The sequence below is a fragment of the Rattus rattus genome, chromosome 6, assembly GCF_011064425.1.
Source record: "Rattus rattus isolate New Zealand chromosome 6, Rrattus_CSIRO_v1, whole genome shotgun sequence".
NCBI lineage: Eukaryota > Metazoa > Chordata > Mammalia > Rodentia > Muridae > Rattus > Rattus rattus.
In genome coordinates, this window is record NC_046159.1 from 153,587,570 (window position 1) to 153,602,792 (window position 15,223).

Below are 15,223 nucleotides of genomic sequence, written 5' to 3' on the forward strand. Positions count from 1 at the left end.
TGTGTGTGTGTGTGTGTGTGTGTGTGTGTGTGTGTGTGTTGCTTTTTTAACTCCCAGGTCTGTTTTCACTCATTCCTTCTCACGGAACCACCACTCTACACTCCCTGAAGATACCAGGGCACATAGAGATTGTCCATAATAACTCTAGAGAAACTGCTCAAGGTCAGAAACGCCAGGACATCCTCGAATGTGAGCGTGAACTACACACAACCTCTGCCGGTCACCCGACCGTAGGCCACTGAGCAAATGGTTGCCAGAGCTGCTTCTGCTCGGTCCCGCCTACAGCCAATACCTTATCCAATCACAGTTTGTGATAAGACTGATGTGTCTTTCCTCCAATCACCGCGGAGGTGAGAAGAGGTTGTCGGGATGGGGGCCATAGCTAACATGGAACCCTCGGTAGGATAAGTGTGAGATTGCCGTTGCTGGCTGTGCCTGTTTTATTGCCTCAACATGCTGGTGCACTTATTTCGGGTCGGAATTCGGGGTGGCCCAGTTCCAAGATGGTCGCTACAATCCCTGCGCTTCCAGACGTTCTCAGCCGCCAGGTAAAAGAACAAGAGCTACTTGGAGTATGGGCCATTGACCGGTCGGCAGTGCGTGGGGCCCGCCGGGAGGTGTAGTTCTGGCCTCGCGCGTGGCTTGCTGGGAGCTGTAGGCTAGCTCGGAGGGAGTGGAATGTCACTCTCCGGGGAATTGGCCTCAATTATTCATGGTGCTGTGTGGGTGCCAGCAGGAGGCTCTTCAGGTCTGCATCCACTAGCGGTCAGGACTCAGCCGACTCCTGGGCACTGACCACACCCAGTCACCACTGCCCACTAAGGGGCGCCACTCGCAGTTCGCATCTGCTCTCTGGTAATCCATCTGGAGATCTGGACGTATCTGTAATTGGTGTTCATAGACATTTACTATTGATGGTGATTCAGGATTAGCCGAAGTAATTTTAAATGATCAAAAGCGATTCCTAAGCTGGCGAGATGGTTTAGCAGGTAAAGGCACTTGCTGCCAAGCCTGAAGACCTGGATTCTAATTGAGAACTCATATCATAGGAGAGATGCAAACTATCTTCTTACTTCCACTATCCCAAACCCATTAAATAAATATACTCATACATTTAAAAATTTATAAAGTAGTTCCTAGCTAGGATCTGCTGTAAATTCAACGCCAGCCTTGTATATAGAGAGCTCTAGGCTAGCCCAAGCTACATAGAGAAATATCAGCAGCAGACACGTTGAAGCAGGAGAGTTGCTGGGAATTTGAAGCCAGCACGGACCACATAGTGAGTTCTGAGTGAACAAAACAAATAAGGAATTGATTCTTAGAGCTAGATGTATTATCATACAGTAGAATGTATACTATACATTCTAAGTCCAAGACCGACCTGGAAAACTTTGTAAGATCCTGTGTCAGAATAAAGAGTGAAAGGGTCATTCATATGACTCCCTGAGTAAAGATGTGTCACCAACGTGATCCCGAGTTTGTCAGTCCCTGGGACTCACATGTGGAAGGAAAGAACCAACTCTTGCAAGCTGTTCTTTGATCTCCACTCACTCTGGAGTGCTCAAGTGCACAGGCGCTCACACACACACACACACACACACACACACACACAAATTAATAAATTTTCAAAAAAAAAAAGCAGGGGACATGGCTCACTAGGAATTTTGTTTTGTTTGTGTCAAACATGAATTATAGACTCAATTCCTAGTAGCCTGGGTGGAAAAAAAAATCTGATTCATTCTTGGTAAGATGAAAAACAAAACCAACCAACTAACAAAACACTAACCCACACTGGTCCAGAGAGAATAATAGGTTGAAAGCATGCAAGAGTCCAAAGTCTAATTGTTTCTCTTAGTAATTTTTTAATTTCTTTTTTTTTTTTTTTATGTACGTGGTATTTTGCCTGCACATATGTCTGTGCGAGGCAACAGATCCCCTGGAACAGGAGTTACAGACAGTTGTGAGCTACCATGGGGATGCTGGGAATTGAACCCTGGTCCTCTGGAAGAAGAGCCAGTGCTCTTAACCGCTGAGCCATCTCTCCAGCCCTTTGTTTGTTTGGGTTGTTTTGTTTTGTTTTTTGAAGACAGTTTCACTATGTAGGTCTGGCTGGCCTGAAGCTCTCTATCTAGACCAGTCTGACCTTGAACTCACTGAGATCCTTCTGCCTCAGCTTCCTGAATGCTGGGATTATAGGAGTACCCTCTACCCAGAACCTAGAATTTAACTGTAAATATTCTACAAGAAGCAGCTGTTTCCCTGACAGGTCCAGGGGAAGATTGCCAAGGGTGGGTAACTGTGGCAAGCCCATGTGCTTGATGGAGGGAGGGTAAGCAAGAGAAGTAGACCTGGTGCTGGGAAGGTTTCCACCAACTGTTGGCAGTCTCCATAGCTTCCTGGTTTGGAAGAGCTGAGAGAAGCTAGAAAGTAGCCATGATAAATTATTAATGGTTTGAAATCAGTCTTTAGAAAGAGGGAGGGTATTGATAATATTTAAATCATAAAGAAACACAAGGTAAGACCAGATAAATGAGTGTGTTCATTTCAGTTCGAAACAAAATATTTCACTTTTAAGGGACCTATTTTGTGAAACCTTTCAACTTTGGCATACACACACACACACACACACACACACACACACACACGGCACTGGGTTGCACAAGTTGCAGCGTATTCAGTGACAGTAAATTTGTATGTTTGCAAAGCATTGCAGCAGTCAGCTTTACTGCAGCTCTAACAAGGGCATACACAGCTCAGCAAACATCCACTCATAGATATCTTATATCCCAGAGATTTCCTAAGTTCTGGTGCATAAAATATGCCTCTGTCCCCTCAGTAAGTCTGCTGGAAAATTAGGACAGCAGTACAGGAAGAAAAGAGTGAGTTTTCCCTAAACTGAGGCTGGATAGATATAAGACATAGTGGAGGACAAAGAGAAAAGCTAGGCATTTGTTTAATTATGTGTGTGTGGTAGTGGGTACATGAACAGGGTCAGAGGACGTTGGCGGGTCACAAGCGGTTGTGAACTCCTGACAAATATGCTGGAATCAACCTCAGGTTCTCTGTAAGAGCAGTGCAGACTCTTAATGCTTAGCTTCCCTCCAGCCCATCTTATTTTACTTTGTAGCACAGGCTGGCTTTGAACTTGAAATCTTCCAGTCTCAGCCTCCCACTTGCTGGGATTTCAGGAATGCACCGCCACACCCGCTTACATACTCTTTCCTTCTTTCTAAGCCTTTCCTCGTGTTAGTCTATCTTGAGCAGTCCTTGGTGGTTTGGCCAGATAACTTCTGCCCGGAACCGGTTCCCTCGATCCCATCCCTCCCCTCCGGCTCTTCCCTGTCACGACCTCTAAAGTGCAAATCTGACTTTATTACGCCTTATCCTAAAAACTCCAGCTAGCCCTAAAAACCCCTCATGTCCACACTGTTGCTGAAAGTCTTTTCTCACTGCAGACACTCCTGCGGGCTTTCCTCTGCCCCATCTCCCCACGGTCCTCATTGTTCACCAGTGCCTTTTCTGATGCTGTGGTCAAACCCTCTGAGCTCTGTGCTTCCCACCCCACCCTCACCCCAACCCGCATGACCCTGGAGGAAGGAGGTTACTTTGTCTGATTTGGTCAGCTCTGTATTCTCTGACACAGTAAGTGTTGTAAGCAGCTGAATCTGTGTTTCCATTTTATACATATGGGAACTGAAAGGTGACAAAACAGTCCTCTGTGTTTCTTTCTGTTTCTTCTGTCAGCATTGAGAGAGGAACATAGGGCCCTCTTGCCCACCTCATAACTCGGGAACAAATTATACCATCTCTCACTCAGTTCTCCTTACCAAGTGAGAATAGGGCATCTCCCGGTGTCGAGAGCTGTGGACCTTAACTCTGTACTGCTAGGTCATGTCTTCCCTGTTGCTGACGTTGCACATATGCAGGGGTAGACACAGGGAAGAAGCTCACCCCCAGGATCGGCTCTGAGCCTTCCTCTAAGGAAGCCTTCTTGGTCTGTGCCTGTAAAGGAGGCCTGGGCTATCTGCCGCTCCAGATGTCTGACAGGCTGGAGGGAGACCTGCATTGACTGGGTGGCTGGAGGCTAAATAGGGGCCTGGCCGGCTGATGCAGGCTGGACAAGAGTGCTAGAGGGAAAGGCTCTCAGGATTGTTCTCTGATGGCAAAACAGTCCCCAGCTGCTGCACAGGTGTGCAGGTGTCTGACAGACCTGCACTGCTTAAGAACGTGCTGAGGCATTCATTCTGGGTGAGGTAGCACATATCTGTAGATATAGCTACTCAGGAGGCTGAGCCAGGAGGATCACTTGAGAGCAGAAGTTGAAGGCCAGGCTGAGTAATATTGGAAGATTTTATCTCAAAAGAAGAAAAGAAAAGAAAAGCATCCATGGGAGAGGCTGCAGATAAAATGCCGTTTCAACTCAACAGGAGCCCACAGGGATGTGAGTCATCTGAAGGACAGCCAGGGCCACAGCTGTCAATGCCTTTTTCTACCTGCAGGTCCTCAGACGACCAGTTCAGCTCATGCCTCCTGCGGGCTGTAGCCCAGCTCCGGTCACAACTCCGCGCTCACCTCCCTCGATCCCCACCAGCTTCCCACCGGAGTACCTCTGCCTGGTGTTGGGTTGGGGGGACTTTGGTGGTCCCCGCTGTGCTGTGGCAGCATCCCCGCTTCTGCCTGATAGCACTATGTGAGGCCAAAGGGTCCCCTCCTGCCCAGCCCACACGTGCCCGGGAGCTGCGCTTTAAGTGGAAGCTATTCTGGCATTTCCTTCACCCCCACCTGCTGGCCCTGGGGCTAGCCATTGTGGTGAGGCTTTCCCTGCTCGCCCATGCTCAGGCCAGGAAGGTGCAACTCCAGACCCGAGTTGCACAGGGACAGCATTCTTGCCTTGTGGAGACAAGGACAGCCTAGGCTCTGGGGCATCAGGATGACTGTGCAGGGGGTCTGAGTTTGTGGGATGTGAGGACTTGGGCTGGAGGTCTGGACTTTAATTCACAAAGAGGCATTTCTGTGACCACATGAGTAGCCACAATGTGGACAAGGCAAGGCTATGTAGGGAGAGAGGAAAAGCCAGAGCCAGAGCCTAGAAGGGGATGAATATGGCCTCCTCTCCAGGTTTCTGTTTCCTCTGTTCCTGTTTCAGCTGGCCTTGGGTGCGGCACTAGTGAATGTGCAGATCCCCTTGCTCCTGGGCCAACTGGTGGAGATCGTCGCCAAGTACACGAGGGAGCATGTGGGGAGTTTCGTGTCTGAGTCCCGTAGGCTCAGTATCCAGCTGCTCCTACTCTATGGTGTTCAGGTATAGCTGGGTAGCAGGGTCTGGGGCTCACAGCAGCCTTCTTGGGGTATCCCTAACTGCCAGGCCTCTCTTACAGGGACTACTGACCTTTGGATACCTAGTGCTGCTGTCCCACATGGGTGAGCGCATGGCCATGGACATGCGGAAAGCCCTTTTCAGCTCCCTGCTCCGGTACTAGCAGCTCTAGTGGGTGGGGCCAGGGTAGACCAGGGTACACCAGGAGGTCGAGGTGGGACAGACCCTGAAGTACCATCTCCTCTCCTTCACCTGCTACCATCATGTCTTACTGCCAGGCAAGACATTGCTTTCTTTGATGCCAAAAAGACAGGGCAGCTAGTGAGCCGCTTGACTACCGATGTGCAAGAGTTCAAGTCATCCTTCAAGCTTGTCATCTCCCAGGTCAGTGTGTCAGTAGGCCAGAGTGCCTGCCCCAGCCCTGGCATCCTAACATTGCCTTGTTCCAAGCTTTTAGTATAGACTGCCCAGCTTTTAGTACAGACTGTCTGAGGAAGCTATGAGAGAGAGGAAACAGAGTCTGGACGGAGGCACTGGGAAAGTGTCAAGGTCAGGACAGGCTGTTGCTCCGTGCTCTGAAACCCTTCCTCCCCCAGAAAGCCATTGGGAGGCAATTATGAGTGACCCTGGCAGAGGCAAACTCACCTGACCCAGCGTGACCCCCTTTGTGTCCATCCCCAGCTGGCATCAAACCCATGCATGACTCTACTGCATACTGACAGCCCACCTTCCGCACCCCTCCATCACCTGGTCCCAGGTTAGCAGGACACTGGCCTATGGCAGCCAGGGTATCCCTGTGCAGTCCAGTGTGTCCAAAATAAACAAACAATGGATTTGTCTAAAGAAAAAGGGTATGGCCCGTGGACATTCTCACCCATCTCTTTTGAAACTGATACTCAGATCCTGGCTGGCCAAGAAAGGGGCTCATTTGGTAACCAGTGACTGCCCTTTGACCTCCAGGGCTCATGCTGGTGGCCTGGGCCTCATAAGTGCAGAGCTGTGGCCAGCCCACCCTCAGCAGAACACTCACCATCTGGTGCTGATGCTCTAACATCCTGCCCTCCTCTCACTGCTCAGGGACTGCGCAGCTCCACCCAGGTGATCGGTAGCCTGATGACCCTGTCTATTCTGTCCCCGCGCCTTACACTGATGCTGGCTGTTGTCACACCTGTCCTCATGGGAGTGGGCACCCTGATGGGCTCAGGCCTCCGAAAGCTTTCTCGACAGTGTCAGGAGCAGGTACTGGAATTCTTGACTTGTCCCCCTTGGTTCTTCCTAGCATCCCTGACCCAGTCTCCTTGACCTTTCTTCAGCCTCTTGCTGTCTGCAACTACTTCTTTTTTTTTCTTTTCTTTTCTTTTTTTCAGGGCTGAGGCCCAAACCCAGGGCCTTGAGCTTGCTAGGTAAGCGCTCTACCACTGAGCTAAATCCCCAACCCGAAACTACTTCTTATTTCCCTGTCTCCACACAGATTGCCAGGGCGACAGGTGTAGCAGACGAGGCCCTTGGCAGTGTTCGGACTGTTCGGGCCTTCGCGATGGAGGAGAGGGAGGAGGAGTAAGTCCTGGGAAGGCAGCATACAGTGGGCCCATCTCACACCCTCCCCTGCCCTGGCCCTCCGCCCAGCTGCTTCCCGAGTGCCCAGCCTGGCCTCTCTTCCCAGGCGCTATGAAGCAGAACTGGAGTCATGCTGCTGTAAAGCAGAGGAGCTGGGCAGGGGCATCGCCTTGTTCCAGGGGCTCTCAAACATCGCTTTCAACTGTGAGTGAACGAGACCCTGCCTGGGAGGGGACGTGGGCATGGGCTGGGTAGGAACAGACAGGCAAAAGACAGCCTCCACTTGCCCACGTGGTCCTAACATTGAGTGCCTGCATTTGTGAGATGCCCCAGCTACTGACTGCTATGGGATGTTGAGTGATGTCATCCCTTAGCTTGTGGAGAATGCCACAGGGCACCTTAAGGAGTGTGCCGTACGCCTCAATGCCAGGGAGACATTCTGTTTCTCCAGCCCTTTACTTTTTCGTTTCCGTACGCATGTGTGTCTGTGTATGGGTGTGTAGATGTGAATGCAGGTTCCTACAGAGGCCCCACAGCTGGAATTAACAGGCAGCTGTGGGCTGCCAGATGTGGCTGCTGGGAACTGAACTCAGCAGCAGTGTGTGCTCTTGGTCACTGAGCCCTCTCTGCAGCCCTTTTAGTTTTAGGTAGAGCCTCACTAAGTTCCCTAGGCTGCCTTCAGACGTTTTCTGTATCCCAGGCTGCCTCAGCCTCATAAGTCATTGTTACAGGCCAATGTCCTATACCTGGCCTGCCCATCCTGTTTCCCGAATGGGGAGTTGAGGGCTCAGAGTCGGCTGGTGGCAGGCTGGGGACAGTCTCCATCCCTTGCACTTCCTGCCTCACTTCCTGGCACCTTTCCATGTAGGTATGGTCTTGGGCACCCTGTTCATTGGAGGCTCCCTTGTGGCTGGACAGCAGCTGAAAGGGGGAGACCTCATGTCCTTCCTGGTGGCTTCCCAGACAGTACAGAGGTGAGTGGAGACCACTGTCATCTCTCAGGAGAACTCCCCTACCCCCACCCACCACCACCCTTTCAGAGCCCTGCTTACTATAACAGGGATAGCAGTGTACTGGGGGGATGGGAGGGCCCTAGCACTTTTAAACATGAGCTCCCCATCCCTCCTCAGCTCTGCACCCCCTTCTACTTCCTGCCCTCTATGACTCTGAGCATACCGGACACCACACAGAAGTAGCCATACATTGTTCTTCCCTTGGTGCCTGGCTGGCTCACCTGGCACAGTGCTTTGGGGCAGGCGGCCCTCCCTTTATGTGGTGTAGCCTGCATCCCTGTGGATACCTTCCTCAGCAGGCTTTTTAAGGGCTGCCCTGGCCTCAGACTATTTCCTAGGATGAGATGAAGACCCCTGCCCCCCAGGAGCTACTTGTGTAACTTCCATTTCCCTGTTTAGCTGAGCCCCATCCACTTGTGCAGCAACCTGGGGCTCCTCTGTCACCTTGGCCACAAGGTGGCCTCAGTGGGCTGCCCAGCAGGCCCCAATGGAATCCCTTCTCTTTCTCAGTGAAACCCAAGCACTTCCTACTGTTGTTTTCTACCTTGCTTTCCCTATACATAGCAAATATTTTTTTAAAAATTATATATTATATATATATGTTATGATAAATAGTGAGTGCTATAATAAATAAAGAGCAAATACTACGTGTCAGAAGTGCTCTCCCCTTCTCAAATCGGTCTCTCCCTACAGAGGTGACACTCCTGATCATAATGGTGCCCTGTCCTGTCATGGCTGTAACTCCACCGTTCTTAGAGAAAGGCTTAGTGTCTGATTGCTGCTGTCTAGTGTGAAGTAAGGCCAACTGGACATGGTAGGACAGTCTTGTCCACACTCTAGCCAGAGGACTACAGAGCAGAGCGCACTGGTTCCCAGCTACATGAGCACTGCCTTTGCTTCCATTTTTGCTCCACATCAAAGACTGTCTGACAGACCCTCTGGTCTCAGAAGCCTCATCTGTCCTCTGGCCCAGCAGCTGTTCCTGCCTTTGCTATCTAGGTGCCCTGATTGTGAAAGAGGTGGAGGTTACTGTGTCCCTTCTGCTACGTTGCATTCCTTGTACTGACCTAATTCCCTGGTCAGCACGGGTTCCAGCCTTTGGTGACTTTCAAGTCCTGTGGACTCAGATGAACATCTGGGCTCTATTCCCTGGTACATGCCTCCCACCTTCATGTTCTTCTTTTTTTTTTTTTTTTTCTGGAGCTGGGGACCGAACTCAGGGCCTTGCGCTTGCTAGGCAAGCGCTCTACCACTGAGCTAAATCCCCACCCCCCCACCTTCATGTTCTTACCTGCCTACTGCATTGTTCAGCCCTAAGCAGGTCTATGCTTCAAGTAGCCTTCCCTATCTCAGGCCCTGGCCAGGTCACCATCACCAGCCAGCTGGAGGGATCAGCTCCTTAGGAAGCTGCTGTTTCTCTCTGCCTCCTGCTGTGTATGCAAAGGCCCGTGTGTCAGGGCTGAGGTCCAAGGGGAGGGGTGAGCAGGGCATCTCAGCTCCAGCTAAGTGTTCCTTTGGCAGAGAATGGATGGTTCCCAGGCAGGGAATTTGCCCAAGCCAGCTTACTTCATCGCAATATACCAGCCCTCAGAGCAGGGTCAGGGCCTCCCATGAGTCGTGTGTTTTGGATTTCAGTTGTGGTTGGCCCCTTAGCCAGGCTCTAATGGATTGCCGGTTTCCTGTGAACTGGTCACATCCACAGATAACTCACCCACTCAGCCCCTCCCCCTCTGCCTTCCTACTCCTGGCAGTGCCTGTTGTCCTACGCCTGCTCTAACTGCTTCCTTGAGGACTTTAGGGGCTTGCCCAGCACTGGAGGAATGGACTTGGTCCACAGGGTGCTGGAATGGCAGTGTCTCTCTTCTCAGAAAGGGCCCGTTGCACTCAGTGCCATATACAAGTGGGTTGGCTAACCCACTGGGGAACATGACTAAGGCTGTTGACTCATCTTCCTCCTTAGCTCTCAGCAGGCGACCAGCCTCAGCCCCAGCCCTGCCAAGACAAGGGAGGTGACCCACTGTCTAGACAGATAAACACATGGCATCACCTACACATGCCCACCTTTAGGGCAAGCCGACAGTAAACTCTCTGTCAGGAAGTTTGCTTTGGGGGCTCCTTTCTTCTGAAAGGGCTTGACTTTTTCCACCTTAATTTGAAATTTTAATGAATTTTCCCCCTTATGTCCTTGCTTCTCCAGAAGTCTAGGGTTAGATCTGATCTCCCACTGTGGACCCATCCTTATCCCTGTGACTTCTGTCAAGGCATCTGTTTAGTTAAGTGGGTAGAGACCACAGGATCGGTTAGGCCCTCTCTGGTGGGCTGTCTTCACCCTGTTTACTGAAGGCCAGGGGAGCATGTGGGCACACCACTGAGTCCCTGTCACTTATCCATCACCCGCTGCATCCCGGAGCCTCTCCAGATGCTGGCTCTGGCAGCAGGCAACTGTTAACTCTAACTAAGAAGGGATCTGCTGCCCCAGGACCTCAGGGCTCCGGTGGCCGTAAGATCTTAGGGCCTTCTACATGTGAGCACTGCCATTGCCTCCCCACCACGGCCTTCCCGTCTGTCTGGCCCTTGTTAATACACTCTTCTCACTCTTTCCTCTGGCAGGTCTATGGCCAGCCTCTCTGTCCTGTTTGGTCAGGTAAGTGAGATTGTCCCAAGCCTGAGTTAGAGAGGTGTGAGGGGTGTGCATGCGTACGTGTGTACATGCGTGCGTGCGTAAGTGTGTGCATGTGTGCATACATGTTGCTGCTGTGACATGGCCTATTGTTGGGGGTGGGCAGAGGAAGAACAAAGAACAGGATTTTTGAACCCCAAGACCACAGTCTGGTTCTGGACACACTGCAGCCCTCTCGGCAGCAGAAGTCCCCTTCCATAGGAGCCCCAGTTTTTAACTCAACAACAAACTGGATTCCTTCTGCAGGTGGTGCGTGGGCTGAGTGCAGGAGCCCGAGTCTTTGAATACATGGCCCTGTGCCCCGTCATCCCCTTGACCGGGGGCTACTGTATCCCCAGCAAGGACCTTCGTGGTTCCATCACCTTCCAGAATGTCAGCTTCAGGTCAGCATATAGGCTAAGAAAAAGAACCTTTTGGGCTGAGAATGAGGGCAAGTCAGCTGGCATTTAACTGAGTGCCTCCTGTGAGCAAGGCCCTGTGAGGGGCCTTAGGGCACTAAGGGCCAGGAGCTGGTCTGACTGGGGCTCTCTTGGCCACCCCCAGCTACCCCTGCCGACCTGGCTTCAATGTGCTCAAGAACTTCACCCTGAAGCTGCCCCCTGGCAAGATTGTGGCTCTTGTTGGCCAGTCTGGGGGAGGTAAGAGGAACCTCACCATCTTTCATCCTCCGGTTCGTATTTTTGGTAACCACTTGGTGCAGGGCTGGTAGCAAGCCCTCCCTGGCTCCTGCTCCTACCTGGGATGAATATCCTGCAGTACTACAAGGGTCTCTCTTTGCTGGGACATTCTCCAAAGCCCTCCTCTTCACAATTCCCCCTCCAGGAAAGACCACAGTTGCTTCCCTGCTGGAACGCTTCTATGACCCCACAGCTGGCGTGGTGATGCTGGATGGGCATGACCTGCGTACTCTTGACCCCTCCTGGCTCCGGGGCCAGGTCATAGGTTTCATCAGCCAGGTGAAGGGCAGAGCTGGGCAGGGTCTCAACAGCAAGACTGGAGCCCATTTTCTCTCTTCCCCACTTATCTCCCTGTTCCTCTGAGGACGTCTATGGCCTTCATGGTTCCTAGCCTCCCTCTGGATCCAGGACGTCCCTCTCCCTCCGCAGCTTTGCCCTTGTACTCCAGAGCATAGACACTGCTCCTGTTGGCTGCAGTCTTAGGACTCCAAGGCAGTGGTTCTGAGGCTGCCGATAGCCACATGCAGGAAAGGCCAAAATTCCCATGACCTCCTATTACTACAGGGCCTGTCCATCGTCACCTATGGTGAGGTAGTCTGTGTCCTTTGTGGGAGGAGTCCTCTGCTTCCCGTTAATGAGCCACCCTGTCCTCACATGATTAGCATCTGGCTTTGAACTTCAGACCCGCACTGCACATGGCAGTCCCCAAGTTTTGAGGCTGGCTCAGAGTATAGCCTGTAGATGTGTTCCCATTCTACTCAACCTTGCAGGAGCCAGTCCTGTTTGCAACAACCATCATGGAGAATATCCGATTTGGGAAGCTAGATGCTTCCGATGAAGAGGTGTATACAGCTGCACGGAAAGCCAATGCCCACGAGTTCATCAGCAGCTTCCCCGATGGCTACAACACTGTGGTTGGTGGGTCCCTTGGTGGGAAGTTGCTGGGTCAGCAGGGCAGTGGTGAGGCTCAGGAGCCATGCCTCCACTGGCTTGAAGCAACTCAGCCGACTCTTGAAAGATTCAGCTAGGAGACAGCCAAGCCAAGAAAGACCGACCAGCCATGCTTGAAGGGACAGAGATGGCTTTATGAGACAGAAAAACCTGAGCCTTATGTCTCAGGCATAACAGACTAGACAGGACTCTGAGAGGAGACGGACATTATAATAGCAAAAGTAAAGGGAAGGCCAAGGCCACAGGCACAAAGGACACGTGCACTCAACCTGCCACAACCCAAGACAAGAAATAGGACCCTCTCAGAACTTCCCATGTTCTGGTTCCCTTGCTCTTCAGTGGCGTCCCTCAGCACAACAGGCTGGTGTCCTGTGCAGGCCTTTTCTGTCTTCAGGGTCCTGGACCATACAATGGCACCCTGTCCTGCCTGTGACAACCTAAGTCTTAGATGTTCGTCCCCACATGTCTTAGTTAGGGTTTTACTGCTGTGAACAGACGCCGTGACCAATGCAAGTCTTATAAAGGACAACATTCAATTGAGTCTGGCTTACAGGTTTAGAGGTTCAGTCCATCATCATCAAGGCTGGTGCGTGGCAGCATCCAGGCAGGCATGGTGCAGGAGGAGCTGAGAGTTCTGCCTCTTATCTGAAGGCTGCTAGTGGAAGACTCACTTCTAAGCATCTAGGGTAAAGGTCTTCAAACCCACACCCACAGTGACACACCTACTCCAAAAAGGCCACACCTACTAATAGTGCCACTTCCTGGGCCAAGCATATACAAACCATCACACCACAGCTCTTGTCTGTCTCTGGGGCTGTATATATATATATACAGAGTATGACTCTCCAGCAGTTTGGCTGTGCTATATAGAATGTCCCAGCACCTCTTGGGGCTTCTCTGCTGACTGACCTGGACCTTTAAGGCTGGACCCATCTCTTGCTGTCCCTCCAGGTCCTAACACAGCTGTGCTCACATGCTCAGGCTCTGTGTTGTTCTCATGGGAGGCCCCTGTCATCTCTATCGACACTCCCTTCTTATTGGGGCTTCCCAGGACTGCTCCCCTCATTGACCTATGACCCTGCCATCACTTGGCAGTCCCTCCCAGGTTGTCCTCTGTGGCTTCAAATTCCCCCTGCGGTTAGCATCTTTGTGCTGTGCAGCCCATGCTTGGGTGCCAGGTGGTCCAACTGCAGCCAGGGCCAGAATCCAGGAGGATAGTCGTTGCTGTAGGCGTTTGGTAGGAGCTCATCTCAAGAGGCCCGCCTAGGAAGGGAGGCTCCTGCAAGACATTGGCGTTCTGTGTGCAGTGTCAGGCTGGAGCACTCAGCCTGATGATATAAACATGGCAGTGTGGAGGTGGGGCCCTGACTGGAGCCTGATGGAAGTCCCTAAGTACCCAGCACCCTTTGCTAGTGTGGGGCTAAGGACCACCTTAGCCCCTGCCCTGTCCCCTTCCCCTAGGTGAACGGGGCACAACCTTGTCCGGTGGTCAGAAGCAGCGCCTAGCCATCGCACGTGCCCTCATCAAGAGGCCCACAGTGTTGATCCTGGATGAAGCCACCAGTGCGCTGGACGCAGAGTCTGAGAGGGTAGTACAGGAGGCACTGGACCGGGCCAGTGCTGGTCGCACCGTGTTGGTCATTGCCCACCGGCTCAGTACTGTTCGTGCCGCCCACTCCATCATCGTCATGGCCAATGGCCAAGTCTGTGAGGTCAGTGGGGCTAGGAATGGGCAGTGGTTCGGGTGGCACAGCTAAGCTAGATGAGTCTCTGGCCTGCTTCCAGCCGCTTGAGGTCATGTTCTGGGAACAAAACCCCAACAGACCAAGGTCTTCCTATCCTTGGATAAACCCAGGCTGCTACCCTCTGGGAAAGATGAACTACAGGCTCCTAGGACCAGAGAAGATATTGTCGGTAAAGAGACTGAGGCACAGCTGGCCGCTCAGAGGCCATGATGCAGAGAGGCTGTCTCACAGACTCTGAGAGCAGCCAGGGGCAGAATCAGAACACAAGGGTATCCCACAGCTACAGCCAGAGGAGAGAAAAGTGACCAGGCCTCTCAGTATCACCTGAAGAGAAGGTCGCATTGGCTGCTAAAGCCGTGCCCAAGGTCAGCACAGAGCTGTCAAGTGTACCTAGAAGGGACATGACCTTACGTGGCTGTGAGCCTCACAGGGGATGGAGGTCAGCCCTGCCGGGACTCCAAGTTCTCCTCTGTTGAAATGACCCTCCTTCTGTCTCCAGGCTGGTTCCCATGAAGAACTCCTTCAAAAAGGCGGGCTCTACGCAGAGCTTATCCGGAGACAAGCCCTGGATGCCTCACTGCCCTCAGCCCCACCTGCAGAGAAGCCCAAAGACCACAGAAGCTGCCAGTGAGGCCCCCTGGGGTCAGTCTGAGGCTGGAGCTCTGCTGGGGACAGAGCCCTTGAGGGCCAGTGTGCTGGAGTGTGGCCTGGACTGCTACTCCCTTAAAGGAGCTGGGACCCAACCGCTGGGGTGGGAGACTGGCTTTCCTCCCACCTGCTCCTGCCATCCTAACTCAGCTCTGTGGTCACAGGATGTATACGGTGAGGCAGAGTCCCTGAACACCTCTGCTTGACCCTCTCAGGCTGGCCCAGTTCTGCCCAACACTCAGTTGTTTAGGCCCCAACGCCAGGGAACTGGCTGGGCCTGGTAGAATGGGCTGAAGTCCCAGCACTTGGGAGACAGAAGTGGGAGGAGGATCAAGAGTTCAAGGCCGGGGCTGGAGAGATGGCTCAGAGGTTAAGAGCACTGTCTGCTCATCCAGAGGTCATGAGTTCAATTCCCAGCAACCACGTGGTGGCTCACAACCATCTGTAATGAGATCTGGTGCCCTCTTCTGGCCCAAATGTGCACATGCAGGTGCAATGCTGTATACATAATAAATAAATCTTTAAAAAAAAAAAAAAAAGTTCAAGGCCATCCTGGGCTACATAGTGAGACTGTATCTTAAAAAAGGAGAACCTAAATAAAAAGACAATTTTAAAAGAGGTTGTAGCTTAGTAGC

General features: G+C 52.1%; 1 protein-coding gene across 1 annotated transcript; it reads left to right on the top strand.

Annotated features, from left to right (window-relative positions):
* Nucleotides 1–359: 359 nt before the first annotated feature.
* Nucleotides 360–15,206, top strand: Abcb8 (ATP binding cassette subfamily B member 8). The gene is made up of 16 exons (XM_032907118.1): nt 360–548; nt 4,500–4,809; nt 5,147–5,302; nt 5,379–5,473; nt 5,596–5,701; nt 6,395–6,556; nt 6,789–6,874; nt 6,981–7,078; nt 7,743–7,848; nt 10,498–10,531; nt 10,814–10,950; nt 11,111–11,205; nt 11,390–11,523; nt 12,015–12,162; nt 13,657–13,907; nt 14,440–15,206. Exons 1-16 carry the CDS (start codon nt 454–456, stop codon nt 14,569–14,571), a joined length of 2,145 nt encoding a protein of 714 aa, XP_032763009.1. The 5' UTR covers nt 360–453; the 3' UTR covers nt 14,572–15,206.
* Nucleotides 15,207–15,223: the final 17 nt, after the last annotated feature.